This window comes from Podarcis vaucheri (genome assembly GCF_965113315.1).
Source record: "Podarcis vaucheri genome assembly, chromosome: 14".
NCBI lineage: Eukaryota > Metazoa > Chordata > Lepidosauria > Squamata > Lacertidae > Podarcis > Podarcis vaucheri.
Window position 1 is genome coordinate 11,637,595 of NC_138752.1, and position 15,776 is coordinate 11,653,370.

The following is a 15,776-nucleotide window of genomic DNA, read 5'->3' on the forward strand; positions in this document are numbered from 1 at the left end:
GGCGTTTCCATGTTTGGCAAAGTTTAACCAAACTTTGATTAAGTCTAACTTTTACCAAATCTAGGAATTTTGGGGAGGATCTGGCACCCAGGAATTTAGGGGAATCTGGCCCCCCACAAACCCATCACAGTATGTAAGGAGTGAGACAAATCTTTCAGCTATCCTGGTCCCAAGCTACAGTGGGTTTATACACCCAAACCAGCACCTTAATCTTAGGCTGCAAGCTAATTGGCAGCCAGTGTTTGTAGAAGAGAGAGGCTGTCCTTGATGTTGCCCTATCATGAGCTGGAGTTCTTAGAGCCAGAAGCAGCTGCAGGTCCTCTTTGCTGTAAGAGTGGAATGAAAACATTCAAAGCATTGGGGGTTTGCTGAGAGTTCCTCTTCTTCTCTGGCAAACACTCGTAGCCGAGTAAGATTGTCTTCCATGAACACAGTTTTAACAGTGAGTCCATAAGTGTCTGTGGAGGCCAATTCTGGATCCACACGTCCTTCCATAGTGGGGACATAGGTTTCTGGGCAAGAGATGATCACGGTGAGGGTTTGCCAAGTGTGCCTTCCTCTTAGCACCTTTCTCCCTTCCGTCCTGAGTTTGAGCATCTTCAAAGCCCACGACACCTTTGGTAAAGGATGTTCTCCAATTGGAGCACTCGCAGCCCAGTGTTTCCCAGTTGTCGGTGTTTATACTACATTTTTTAAAGATTTGCCTTGAGAGAGCCTTTAAACCTCTTTTGTTGACCACCAGTATTACGCTTTCCATTTTAAGTTTGAAATAGAGTACAGTGGTATCTCGGGTTACAGACACTTCAGGTTACAGACGCTTCAGGTTACAGACTCCGCTAACCCAGAAATAGTACCTCAGGTTAAGAACTTTGCTTCAGGATGAGAACAGAAATCGCACGGCAGCGGCACAGCGGCGGCGGGAGGCCCCATTAGCTAAAGTGGTACCTCAGGTTAAGAACAGTTTCAGGTTAACAACTGGCCTCCAGAACAAACTAAGTTCTTAACCCAAGGTACTACTCTAGTTACTTTGGAAGATGATAATCAGGCGTCCACACAACATGACCAGTCCAACGAAGTTGATGTTGAAGAATCATTGCTTTGACACCTGATTAAAGAAGCATGAGGTTGATTCTTCCAATGTGCTTCTTGACTATTTCATGAATCCAGTGATGTCCTTGGAGCTCTCCGGGCCCCAAGCTGTTATTTGGCTCGGCTCAATGTCCCACCCTTGCATCGTGGTGTTCTCTTTCTGGTGCCGAATATATCGGTCTTTATGCCTCTGCCCTTTTACGTTTGTACATATTTTATGGGCTAATAGCCGTAAATAAATTAAGTGAGTGTAAGTAAGTGATGTCAATTGCTTAAGAGAGCCCTCAATTTACGAGTTTGTTTCTATGTGATTTCAAGAGCTGTGATTGTGCAGCACAATCTTTTTTTTATTGCTATCAAAAACTTCTACAGAGATACAGTACACCATCCTGTTCATCAAAAGACCAACCAAAGCAAGTGAAAGTTTATTGAATCACTCTACGCTGTTACAAACCAAACTATTACTGGGTCAGCTTTGTATCTGTACATTGGTTTCTGGGATGGCCTTATCCAGATACTTTGGGGGGGGGTGTCCACAGAGTTCTTGAAAATGCAGAATACTCCTCTGACTTACTTCAGAACAACGTTTATACTACTTTACTATCACTAAAAACCTTTTAAACTTTTGGTGGTCGACTGAGGGTGGATTTCATTGGGGGAACAGATGCTAAAAGACTTAGCTCATAAGTAATGTGCACAATAACTCCCATTTTCTAAGCCCTGGCCTATAAAATAGATAGCATTGTAGAACAGATTAAAAGACACAGGCTAGCTAAGTATGACCGCTGGGCTCATTTTAAGGAATAATTTCCCCCCTGCTTTGAAGCCTTTTGATCGGTTAATGGCTGACAGGAAACTGAATGCCATACAGATGGATTCAAAATGGCTCCCACTTTGATGCTTGGGGGCCTTTTTGATTGATATCTGTAAGCATGTTTCATACAGAATAAAGCATGTAAAGGCTGGAACCATGACTTTTAAAAGGGCACCATTTGACTGATGTGTAAAATTGGTATCCTGGGATTTTCTCTTGCACCCATGAGAGTTTTCCACTGAGAACAATTGTTAGTCTCTGGCACGTAAACCAGCAACGTGGAAGGTGCTACAATCCAAAAGTGCAGGCTTGTGTCTTAATACCCTCTAAGGAGATTACCTCGGCATTAAGCTTGTCCTTGTGCAATTCTACTTGCACAGAAGATTATTCCTTTGAAGTGTCTGGAAGGCAAAAGGTTCTTGCTCCAGGGAAAAGAAGGTACGGTAAGCAGTATGATATTTTGACTTGGAAGTCTCAAACCTCAAGCAATATAGCTAATTTTTTACAGCAGATCAAAATACAGCACTCTTTGGTTTGTTTTATTATTTTCTACCCTGCCTTTTAGGGTGAGCTCTTGCTAGGTGGCTTTTAATAGAAATGTAAAAAATAAAGCTACTTTGAAATGGTTACAATAACAGTAAATGGATTGAGGAACGACCTGTTGCTTTTCCGTATTTGTATATTCTGTATATTCTGAGATTCTTTGTGTCTACCCTTGTTTTGTCGCCGTCCGGGCATACTTTTTTCCTTCTCCCTGAAGGGCTGCATTCATTTAATGTACACCCCCCCCAAAAAATAAGATTTCTAGGAACTATAGTTTACTACAATTCCCAGCACCCTTAACAAATTACAGTTCCCAGGACTGTTTGTTTGGGAAGGTTTTACTGCCAACGCTTCACAATCTAGAGTATTGCCGGAGCCTTTACTGATCGAATCCAAGGAAGGAAGGAACAAATGAACAGAAAAAAAGGAGGAGATATAGTACAAAAAACCAAAGAAGTTGGCAGTAGTGGAGAAAAAATATCTGAGCTGCACCATCACAATGTCTTCTGATTAACATCCTTTTTTCCCACTTCTCAGCACTGTACATTTAGCACAATATCCTACCAATTTAAACAGCCACTGCTTCCCCAAAGGAATCCTGGGAACTGCAGTTTGTTGAGGATGCTGAAAGTCAGAATTTTTAAATTAATTTTCTAATTTACATTTTAAAGTATTCACATAAACAACATTAAATCAATGTCATCCCTTCTCCTCCTCCTCCTCCCGTGGTTCAGTTTGCATACCATAAATCACTGCATATTTTACTATTGAATATTGCATTGTTACATCCATCAAAACGTATTTACACTGTCAAATTTATCTTAATGCTACCAGCATTTTTAAATGTACACAATTTTCACCCATATATTCAACAAACATTTCCCAATCTTCTTTAAACATATGTTCTCCTTGTTCTCTTATTCTATATGTTAAATCTGCAAGCTGCGCATATTCCATCTGTTTAAGTTGCCATTCTTCTTTTGTTTTCCATTCTTGACCTAACAAAACACAGGCCACAGTAGTGGCATACATAAATAACCTTTTTTGACACCTGGGAATTTCCATCTGATTTATCCCCCCACAAAAAATAAGCACCTTTTGGTCAGGTGGATCAAAAGGAGGGACATTCCAGGATCCAGTCAGAAGCTGAGATGGCTTCTGTAATTCTCTGATGTCCCACTTAAATCAGGGTTGTTGAGCGGTATGGAAGGATGCTGGGAATTGTAGTTCTGTGAGGAGTAAACTGAAGTTCCCAGGAGTCTTTGGGGTGGAGGGAAGCCCTCTGCTTTAAATGTGTGTTGTGTACAAATGTGGGCTGGGCCAGCCCTGATGAAATGCTTCGTGCATCATTCTCAAGCACCTACCTCTTCCATCCCGCCTCTTGTCCCTTTCAGTTCCAACTCCCAGCAAAGATGTGTGACCAGACCTTTTTGGCCAATGTGTTTGGCCCATGCGACAATTGTTCCAAAGACAGAGCCCTCCGGGAGATATACCGCAAATCAGAAAAAGTCAGCTACTGCTCACTATGTGTGGAAATGGTATGTGGTTGTTTCTATTTCACTGGGTTTTTTAAATGGTCTTCAACGAACTTATGCTGGATACTGATTTTGGGGGTGGAATGTGTGGGTGTGGAAGAGGAAGTGGTACAACATTGGGTTAAAAAAATTAGGAAGGTGGGGAATATATAAGATACAGTGGACGCTCGGGTTGTGAACGTGATCCGTGCGGGAGGCACGTTCGCAACCCGCAGAGCCGCGTCTGCGCATGCGCAGGTCATGATTCGGCGCTTATGCACAAACCGTGATTTAGTGCTATTTCACATGCGCGAGCGCTGGAAACTGGAAGTAACCTGTTCCGGTACTTCCGGGTTTCGCGCGGTGCGCAACCCAAAAATGTATAACCTGAAGCGTCTGTAACCTGAGGTATGACTGTAAACTGTAAATTTATCGGATAGAGCATATGTTTCCTTGGGACTCAGTCTCACTGGAAGTTTCCAAGTAGACATACGCCGTTATGAATTTATGAATTGCTTCCTGCAACGGAATGTCCCAAAGTGCTTTACAAAAATAAAATGCAATGAGAAAGAGGAAAAAAACCACATAAACCTAATAAAAACAAATTAGAGTATCACTTCAATAAGTATGCTTGTAAAAAAAAATCTTGATTTTATTGTTTTATCTTTTTGTAAACTGTTTTTATTTTTTTTAACCATCATTTATAACTTATATAAAATAAAGAAAATAGGAAATAACTATTAGACTCTCGGATCCTGAATCCCAGGATTTAAATTGAAGACATTTTTCTTCCAGCAGACTCTACCAGCTGCAAGGGTGTGTCTTTGCCACCAGTGTCTATTTTGTATTATTTTTAAAAATGTTTTTAACTTTTGATATTTTTCTTGTACATCACCTTGTGTATCACTTCAAGAGGGATAACGCAGAGTTGGAAAAGTTGCAGGAAAGAGCAATCAAAGCAATTAAGGGGATGGAGCTACTCTATGAGGAAATGTTGAATTGAGGAAATTCTTGAATTGCCCCCCTTAAAAACCAAATTGCCCCCAAGTGGGGCGTGTGCCCCACATTGGGAACCATGGGACTAGATGATCCCTTCCAAATCTACGATTCCATGGATAGGAGCCAACTCCTAGGCACCAAGGGGCCTTGGGCCCCCGGTTAAATATTTGAGGGTGCTGCCCCCCCCAAGTTAATGGGCAGTGCCATTCAAATAGTGTATGTTATGTACTGAAGTTCTCACCCTGGGCCAGCAGGGGAATACTGTAGATAGTTTTCACTCAGGTCCACATATGCAAATAAGGGATTGAAAGTGATGTTCACTGATTGGATAGTTACAGAAAGTGGTTGCTGTTGCGTTGTAGTGGACCTCTATATAAGCAGGCTGGCTGAACCCTTCAGTTCAGTTCTGTGAATAAACAAGAGCTGTTTGAAGAATTGCTGTGTCGTCTGATATGTTCAGGGACGCGGGTGGCGCTGTGGGTAAAAGCCTCAGCGCCTAGGACTTGCCGATCGAATCCCCGCGGCGGGGTGCGCTCCCGTTGTTCGGTCCCAGCGCCTGCCAACCTAGCAGTTCGAAAGCACCCCCGGGTGCAAGTAGATAAATAGGTACCGCTTTATAGCGGGAAGGTAAACGGCGTTTCCGTGTGCTGCGCTGGTGCAGGCTCTCCAGAGCAGCGATGTCACGCTGGCCACGTGACCCGGAAGTGTCTCCAGACAGCGCTGGCCCCTGGCCTCTTGAGTGAGATGGGCGCACAACCCCAGAGTCTGTCAAGACTGGCCCGTACGGGCAGGGGTACCTTTACCTTTTTACCTGATATGTTCACCCACAACTTAACAGTGTGCATATGACACATCAAAACAGCAATTATGGGGGGGGGGGAGGTATGTCCCAGCCTGCATAATTGCTCATATGATGCTCAAAATAGCCATGTTCCCTCGCTGCTGGGTCCCTTCCCACTTAAGGTGCAGGGCGAAGATGCCTCCGCCCGCCCGGCCCTGCCTAGCCCGAGTGGGACAAGCGTCCGCCTTGCCTCGGGCGCGCCAATCAGCGTCGAGGAGGGCGGGGCCTCCCTCTTCCCTGCTCGCTGGGCGGATCCGGAGCTGCTGCTGCTCCTCCTCCTCCTCCCGCCTCACTGTCTCTTTCCCCCTCTCCTCCTTGCAAAGATGGCAACCGAGGGGCTGAAGGAGAACGAGACCCTGGCGTCGCTGAAGACCGAGGCCGAGAGCCTGAAGGGCAAGCTGGAGGAGGAGAGGGCCAAGCTGCACGACGTGGAGCGTGAGTCGGGGGCCGGGAAGGGGGTGGCGGGGGGGGGGCGCTGGGCTGCCTTGGAGAGGCTGCCCTCCACCCGAAGCAGAGATGGCAGGAGAGAGAGAGAGAGACGGGAGCAGGGAGCTGCGCATCATAGGAGCAATTCTGGGGGGTGGCCCAAGGATCCTGGGGGGTGGGTGGGGTGCTGGGCTTGTTTGATGGGAGATCGGGGGTGGGGATCCGGGGATCCTGCCTCCCCCTCCCTCCATCTCTTCCACCTGCCCCTCCCCGTGTTGTGCTTCTTCCGAGCGTGGCTGCAAGGAAATCGCCCTTCGCATCATCATCATCATATCCAGCATCATCGCTAGCTAGCTGCTGCGTTTGAATCCGAAAGCCTGAAAATAAAGTGGGGCGGGGGCTGTAAATAAAAGCTATTTATTTATCGAGGCAGGAGGAATGGAATATCCCCTGTCGTCGCTGGATGCCTGATCCTCAGAAGCAGATATGTGTTTATTCGTGGGTGGTGGGGGTGCTTGGTGAGATGTAAACATGCCAGGGAATGCAAGAGGCGGATGTGCGCGCAAGGCTGAGCTTGATGCTCGGTTCCTGTAATAATGGTCGCCAGATCCAGGCCGGGGGAGAGCATTTAAGGCGACCCAATGAAAAACAGGGGCAGGGGCAAGCCGCAGGGCACCTGTCTTTTATTTAACAGTTGCATTAAAAAAAAAAAAATCCGCTCAGTTTCCCCCCCTCTGCTGTCTTAAAAGCCCTGCCTGATTAAATCCATCTGCTGCTGTCTGCAAACATTGGAAACAGGATGATAGATTGACTTCCTGAGGAGGAGAGGATTCCCCAGCTTTGCTTGTTTCTAGAGCTCTTCAGAGCAGCCCTTTGCCAACCCGTTAGCTGTGGTGCCTGGGGGCTGATGGGAGCTACAGGCCAAAACATCTGGAGAGTGCTGGGTTGGCAAAGCCTGTTTTACATGGCTGGAAGATGGAGGGGGAGTTGCTATTTGGGAAGGCAGGGAAACTTTTTAAGTTGGCTGAGAAGAATAACAGCATTGAGAGCTGTGCTTTGGGAACCTGCGGCCCTCCAGATGTTGCTAAATCACAACTCCCATAATCCATGGCTGTATGGGGCCATTCTGGTTGGGGCTGATGGGAGTTGTAGTCCAGCATCTGTAGGGTCACAGGATCACCATCCCTGCCATCTGTTTTTTAGATTTGTGTGGGGATGCCAGCAGAACACTCACAGGTGTGCTTGCACCTGCAAGAGCCTGCTGGGTCCCATTCCCCTCACCCCACCTGCTGAAATTAGGCTTGAAAGAAGCTTCTCCCTTACCCAGCGGTAATCCATCTGCCCCCAGATCCTACCAACACCACAATTCATTTAATAATAAACCTTGTATTGTAGACAATATAACACTTTTTTCAAACCTAATTGCACGTTGTCTTACACTGAACGTAACCAAAAGACTTTATAATCTTAACAACGAAAAAGAGTTCCTTTGTATTTCTTGAAAATCTTTAATCCTTTTTTTTTTTTTTAAAAGACCCCATTGCTACTGGCTCTGTGTCCCTCTCATGCCCCTCTCATATTGCAATTAGGTTTGAAAAAGCCTTCTATTGGAGCCAGTGAAAGACTTTTTTCAAGCCTGACTGATTGTTATGGGGTGAGGTGGGGTTTGATCTTCCTAGAAATTGCAGCTGAAGGAAAAAGGCTATTTCCCTCTCCCCCCCTCTCATTCCCACTCTTCTGTAAGATTTGCCCCTGCCCGCTGCACATACCCAAAGAGGCTTGCAGGGTGGGGACACCTAAATTACATTTTTAAGTGTCATTGGTGGAGGGGGGGACAAGAGGGAGGCTGTATGTTTGTGTGCATGGGATCCAGAACAGCCCCCCCCATTTGCAAATGGGCTCCCAGAGTTGGGGTGTACATGGTGACCAACTCATTCCTGCTTTCGGACTTTCTGGGGGCATCCTTTTCAGCCTTTGTGGAAGCAGGACACTGTTCTTACGTCCTTAAAGTGTCAACATAATTATTCAGTCCTATTGAGTCAAATGGGCTTTACTCCCAAGTAAGATGCAGGTGGCGCTGTGGGTTAAACCACAGAGCCTAGGGCTTGCTGATCAGAAGGTTGGCAGTTGGAATCCCCGCGACGGGATGAGCTCCCGTTGCTCAATCCCTGCTCCTGCCCACTTAGCAGTTCGAATGCACGTGCAAGTGCATGTAGATAACTAGGTACCGCTCTGGCGGGAAGGTAAACAGCATTTCTGTGCGCTGCTCTGGTTCACCAGAAGTGCCTGTCATGCTGACCACATGACCTGGAAGCTGTCTGCGGACAAATGCTGGCTCCCTCGGCCAGTAAAGCAAGATGAGCACCGCAACCCCAGAGTCGGCCACTACTGGACCTAACAGGCATCCCTTTTACCTTTACCTTTAAGTGTGTATAGGGCTGCAGCCTCAAGTATTTTATTACTATGTTGTTGTTCAGATGAAATGAAGGCTTTATTTTTTCCTTTTTAATTACTGTTTTTTATTTTGACAAAGTAATAATCGTACATAAATAAGAATAAAAATGTGCACACCACCCCCGAGACCATTCCATTGTAACTATCCAATCTTCCAAAATTTCAACACCTCTTGCGATGGTTTGACCCCTTTCCATTTTAACAGTACAAATTTTACAAACACCCTCCATATCTCCTCAAAATAATTTCTCCTGCATATTTCCCATCTTATCTTAATGGCACGTGTTAATTTATAATTAATAGCTATATCCCACACCTATTTATACAATTCTTCCATTTTATATTCTGCTTGCCCCTTCCACTTCCTCGCTATCATAATTCGTGCAGCTGTCAATAAATTTGTGAGCATGTGAGCTTTAAACATACTTTCCTGTTAACCATTATTTCTTTATTTAATCAATTTGGAGGTTGCTTAATATACCAAAAAACAAACAAACCCCAAACAAAGAACCCCTCTAAAGTGGTTTACCAAGCAAACAACAACAACTCATTAAAATCAAGGCTAGAATCCAATAAAGCAAAAGAACTGTCAATAAAAATGATCAATCAAAAGGCTAAGGAATGTGTCATGATGCTGAATCCCACAGAGGGAAGGCAGCAAGGCAAGATCACGAGATGCAGGACCATGGAGAGCGACGAGTGAGTAACTCTTAGGGATTATTCCCACTTATCTTTTGCCCTGATCTTTCCAGGCACAAGTCTGAGTGTTTTGGGGTTTAATGCCCCCAAAGCTTTCCCTGCAAAAACCCTGCTCTTTAGCGCTCAATTGGAGCAAACGTCCATTCGGATTGCAGTTTGCTCCAATTGAGCTTTAAAGAGCAGGTTTTCGAGGGAAAAGCTCTGGGGCAAAAAGAAAAAGAAAACGGCTTAGTGTCCGAGCTTTAAAGTGTGGACCTTGCCTGGAAAGGTAAGTGTGGATAAGCCTTTGGGCACCTGTGCTCAGACTCCCGTTTCCAGGCTATGCTCTCTTGTGGATAACTAGAGCCTTAAAGCTTCACCTTCTGACTTGAAGCATGGTCAGTGGTCAGGGATGATGGGAGTTGTAGTCCTATAACATCTAGGAAGCCACAAGCTTCCCACTCTGCTCTACCAGAAAACCTGCTTGCAAGGAAAATAGTTGCCCGGGTTTCTCCTAAACGTCAGTGATTTAGAACATATCTGCACTGGTTAACAATTTGCTACCGGGCCAGGTTGAAAGTGTGACTATTAACAACTTGGGACCAGTTTGTTATCCCCACATGTGCCCACTCGACTGTTTCAAACGACAGAATTGGCACTGCTGTAGGTGCCACGTAACGCCCGTTCCATTGTTGCAAGAGCCCCATTGTATAATGAGGCTCACCTATACTTCGGAACTCCTTGCCTATTGAGATCAAGCAGGTGCCTTTACTGTACTCTTTTAAAGGTAAAGGGACCCCTGGCCATTAGGTCCAGTCGTGACCGACTCTGGGGTTGCGGCGCTCATCTCGCTTTACTGGCCGAGGGAGCCAGCGTACAGCTTCCAGGTCATGTGGCCAGCATGACTAAGGCACTTCTGGCAAACCAGAGCAGCGCACGGAAACGTCGTTTACCTTCCTGCCGAAGCAGTACCTATTTATATACCTGCACTTTGTCATGCTTTCGAACTGCTAGGTTGGCAGGAGCAGGGACCAAGCAATGGAAGCTCACCCCGTCGCGGGGATTTGAACAGCCGACTTTCTGATCGGCAAGTCCTAGGCTCTGTGGTTTAACCCACAGCGCCACCCGCGTCCCTTGTACTCTTTTAGGCTCCTGCTAATAACATCCAGGCAGACCTACCCAGATGCTCAGAAAGTTGAGGCAGTTTTAGTATTTAAACTTTTGCTTGTTTTTAAGTATGATTGTAAAAATAAATAAATCACGATTTTATTGTTTTAACTTTTTGTAAAATCTTTTGATTTTTTTAAACCATCATTTAATAATCTTATAGAGATGGGAGACATAGAGGCATACCAAAAAACGAACGTGTTTGCATTAGGGGATGTTCTGAAGTAGAGGACCTTATGCATTATATCTTGCATTGTCCGTTATATAATGATGCAAGAAAAAGATTTTTGGTACCTATAATGACAGGGTCCCCTGGCGAGAACCCCCTGGATATGATGTTATATTTCCTTGCAGACACAGATAAGTATGTGACCTGGCGGGTAGCACTTTATGCAACTGCTGCTAGGAAAATTAGAGCAAATTATATAGCCAAGGTAGCCATTAACTGTAAAGGAGATGAATTTATTTGATCCCATCTATCTACCTCAGGCTATGCTCTATCTTTGTCACCAAACTCTGAGTATAAATTGCACACTGTATTAATTGATATTGTTTTTAACATTAGTGACCATGTGATGATTTTAGCTTATGAATTTTATCGTTTAATGTTTTTATTTGTACATTGGGGTTCTTTTATAGCTTTGTTTAGAGTATGTAATGTTTTAATAATATAAATGTTTTAAGTCTTTTTTTACCAATTCAGTATATTTTCTTTTAATTGTCAAATAATTCTGTGTACATTGCGGCAGCCTTTGGCTATGTGCAATAAAACTGACTGAGACTGAGACTGAATTTTGTGAAATGAAGGAAATAGGAAATAACTATTAGACCCTCAGATCCTGAATCCTAGGATTTAAATTGACGACATTTTTCATCTGGCAGGCCTTACCAGTTGCAAAGGTGTGTCTTTACCACCAGTGTTTATTTTGTATTGTTCTATTTTTTTAAATGGATCACTTATTTGTGTTTTTAACTGCTTTTTTTCTTGTACATCACCTTGAGATGATTGTGTAGAAGTATGTTAATAACAAAACAGGAATAGGAGGCGCTAGATATGGGAGCCACTAAATGCTACTTGGCAGTCACTGAATATAGGCTTCTAATAGGTTCTAAGGCTTTATAGTTAGAAAATGGTTCAACGGTGGTTGTTCCCTGTGGCTTTTGCTATGCGGGGATGTTCGTCTCAGTTTTGCAGCTGAAAAGAGGATCTTTCCTACTTTCGGGGAGATGCAACTGAGTGCTTTCCTTTTAGGATGATGACTGAAAGGCTAATAAATCAATGAGTAACTTTAAAAAGAGGGAGGAAAGGGTTGTTTGAGCTGCAGCCAAATAAGTCATATATAAAGCATTGCCCATCATTACTGGGTCCAGGAGTCCTGTCCAAAAATAAAAACTGGTGTTCAGGAAATAACAGTTGGTGCCCAAACAGTATTTGGGACCATTATGTTCCACCAGTAGAAAGCAGAGGCCTGCCTTGAACTTTAGGCATGCACACTTTGCTGAAGTTGTAAGCCAGAGGTCTGTGCTGCAACTTCAAATTCTGTAATAAAAGGGGGAGATGAAGCAGCCGCAGCTGTCTCCCCCATGGAGGCCCCTCTTCTCCAAGTCTTTTTACCTGCCCCATCACACTCCAGATCCAATGGAGAGCAAGTGGGTCACAGTTTCAGTCAGTCAGTCAGTTTTATTGCACATAGCCAAAGGCTGCCGCAATGTACACAGAATCATTCAACAAATGAAAGAAAATATACTGGATTGGTACAGAAAACTTAAAACATTTATATTATCAAGACGTTACCTACTCTAAACAGAGCTATAAAAGTACCTTAATATACAAATTAAGACATTAAGCAATAAAATTTATAAGCTAAAATTATCACATGGTCACTAATATATTAAAAAATAATGTTAATTAATACAGTGTGCAATTATATTCGGAGTTTGGTGATAAAGATAGAATATAGCTTGATGTAAGGTAATGGGTAAAGGGACCCCTGACCATTAGGTCCAGTCATGGCCGACTCTGGGCTTGCAGCGCTCATCTCTCTTTATTGGCTGAGGGAGCTGGCATACAGCTTCCGGGTCATGTGGCCAGCATGACTAAGCCGCTTCTGGCGAACCAGAGCAGCGCACGGAAACGCCGTTTACCTTCCCGCCAGAGTGGTACCTATTTATCTACTTGCACTTTGACGTGCTTTTGAACTGCTAGGTTGGCAGGAATAGCTTGATGTAGATAGGGTCAAATAAATTCATCTCCTTTATAGTTGGTGTCTACCTTGGCTATATAATTTGCTCTAATTTTCCTAGCGGCAGTTTCAAAGGGTGCTACACGCCAGGTCACATACTTATCTGCTACACGCCAGGTCACATACTTAAAATCAGGTCAGAGGGGATCTGGCCAGGGGACCTTGTCATTATAGGTGCTAAAAATCTTTCTCTTGCCTCATTATTTAAGGGGCAGCGCAAGATACACAGTTGTTTCATTGCCCGCCATGCAAATCTCTGGGTTGCAACCCGCAAGCCCAAAGCCTGCAGTGGAAGAAGTCAGGGACCTGGCCTCTTCACAGCTAATTCCAGACACTTCCCTGAATCTTCAGCTTTCACACAAAAACAAAAATGCCTGCTGGGAAAAGAGGCTCATGGGGTGACCTCTCTCAGCCTTGCCTACCACACAGGGCTGTTGTGAGAAGGAAATGTGTGGGTGGGAGAGGGAATAAAAATGTATACCCCTCAGGGCTTCTTGGAGGAAGGACAAGACAAACCTTTAGATAAATAAAAGAGTCTGTTTACTTCTGAAGATATAAGAAAAAGTGGGTGAACTATTAATTAGAAATCAACCTATGTCTTCCACTGGGATAATTTAATTTCAGGGCATCACCTTGGAGTAGGACTTAGTTGAGTACAACCACAGGCCTTTATTTCTCAATTTTATGAAATTACCTTTTTTTATACAAAGGTTGTTTTATTTGTATGGATGGACAAAACCATCAATTTTAGCTTTTCTCTATTTCTCATTTTTCCCAGTCTTCAAATCAGCTCTGCACATTTCTGTCTCCAATTTGTGGTGTTTATAAAAAAATTTAACCCTACTGAAAACTCATCAACATTTTAGGGTGAATTTCTCTTGGCGTGTACATTTTTGAAAGCCGTTTCCCCTAATGCACTTATGTATACATTGCATTGCAAAATTAGGAGAAATGTGAATTTCAAAGAGTGTGTTTCACTTCACATATTGGTAATGCAAATTGAGAAATGCAAATTGGATAGTTTCTTCTTAAAATGCAAACAAAAATGGATTTCTTCCCCACATCTTATTAGTATGCCATAAAATCATTTCTGTTTCATGCTCTGTAACGATTCCAAACCCCTGAGGTCCCTTGGCCACAACAGTTAAGGCTTCAGGCCAGTTGACAACCTTTCCCTTAACTTGCGAGCATCATCTTGGAGCTTTGCATGCATTGCCAAAGCACACAGTGACTCTCTTGAATTCCCTGCAGTTCATCAGGTGGCGGAGCGTGTGGAGGCCTTGGGTCAGTTTGTGATGAAGACAAGAAGGACACTGAAAGGCCATGGCAATAAAGTCCTCTGCATGGACTGGTGCAAAGATAAAAGAAGAATTGTCAGCTCTTCCCAGGTAAAGAGAGATGAAGTCATTGTCTTGAGGGTTTGTTACTATGCTGAGGAACAATCTAACTGGAAAGAAAATGTCTTACTTAGTCTTTAATGTTTGACGAGATTGTGTGTTTATTTAGAAATTTAGTGCATTGCCTTCTTCCAGATACTTATTCTACAGTGTTGTCTGCACTAACCAGTAATAGCTTGCCATCCTCTGAGGCAATGTTTAACTATTTCATAACTTCCAATAGTTTTCATGACATTTAGAGTGCTTTGGACTATATAAATAGTGCCTCAAACCAGCAAGTTAAGATTTGATTATCTGGGTCCTTATTTGTTGGACATAAAAACATCCCGCCCTGTTCCCCATCGTCTCTCATTTAACTTCTCTCTTGGCATAATCTTCCTACTTATTTCCCTGAAGACAGAGACAGGGTTTTCTGTCATTCTGCAGAGGCCAAAGGCTATAATAATGGCAGGTAAAAAGTTTCTTTTGTACCCTAATTTATTTATCAAAATACTTATATACTGCTTTTGCATATTAATAATCAACAGTGTGTAGTTGAAAATAGCCAAATGGTAAGGACGGCCAGCAAAGACCTCAACAAAATCATCATATTTTCAGCAAATGCAGAAATGGCATGAATGCAACTTACTTTTCAGAATTCTTCTTTTTTTCTGATTTGAGTTAAAACAATTCTGTTTCATTTTACTGGTAATAAATCAATGGTACCCAGCTTTCTTTCATGCCAGCTCACAAACCTCCTTGACTAACTGCTCTGAGGCAATTTTGTAAACACTGGCCGCATCTTCCTGTTTGTTCCTGGAACTGTTGAGCTTGTATTTTGAATGTGGTGTCATGGTGTCGCAGCATCACACAGGGTACATGAAGGTATCGTGAAGACAGAATTCAGAGCGGGGACAAAGTTTCCTACTCTCTTCCTGAATTGGTTAACACTTTTGCATCTGTTTCCTCTGTTAAAAATAAACAAAAGGGGAAAGTTTTTTCTCAGGGCAAAGGTTTTCATGAAAAGGACCCCACCCAACAGAAGTGGTGGAGAGATGTGTGATTGATAGCATCTCCAGGCTGAAGTCTAGTGCCATCTTCCCAGGCTGACTTCAGTTGCGAGTCTAGTTTAGCATAGGGCCTTGGTGGTAGCCAACCAAGTTTAGAATAGACTGAGGGTAACCAGTGCTGTGTCCTCCAGTTGTTTTGAATTCATCTGACCTTGCTGGCTGGGGCTGATGGGAGTTGGAAGTCCCACAAAATATGGAGGGCAAAAAGGTGGGCTACCCATACTTTAGGCCCAGAAGACCTGACGTTGCATTTGAAAGGGTTGTTACCACCATTTCATCCCTCCTGCACAAACCTTTCGATTTTAGACAGGAACACGAACAGAGAGAAGTGCAGTAAGACTTCAAAATATACCTCCTTGTTCGAGAAATTTATAATCCCTCTTTGCTTTTCATAGGATGGGAAGGTGATTGTTTGGGATGCCTTCACTACCAATAAGGTAAGTTCCTTGCGTTTCTGATTTCCCTCAAGGCCTAAAGAATGGATGCGTTTGATGAATGTGGGAGGGCAACAGAAGGGTCTTTGTCCCTTTGTCTTCCATTCCATGTTGAAGACCTGCAAATT

General features: G+C 43.7%; 1 protein-coding gene across 1 annotated transcript in view; it reads left to right on the plus strand.

Moving 5' to 3' along the window:
* Positions 1-3,842: 3,842 nt before the first annotated feature.
* GNB5 (G protein subunit beta 5) overlaps positions 3,843-15,776 on the plus strand; it is a 35,664-nt gene continuing 23,730 nt past the window's right edge. The window contains exons 1-4 of the mRNA XM_082198944.1: positions 3,843-3,984; positions 6,124-6,235; positions 14,020-14,156; positions 15,610-15,651. Of these exons, the coding sequence (XP_082055070.1) occupies positions 3,859-3,984; positions 6,124-6,235; positions 14,020-14,156; positions 15,610-15,651 (417 nt within the window). The 5' untranslated portion in view covers positions 3,843-3,858. The remainder of the gene's footprint in view (positions 3,985-6,123; positions 6,236-14,019; positions 14,157-15,609; positions 15,652-15,776) is intronic.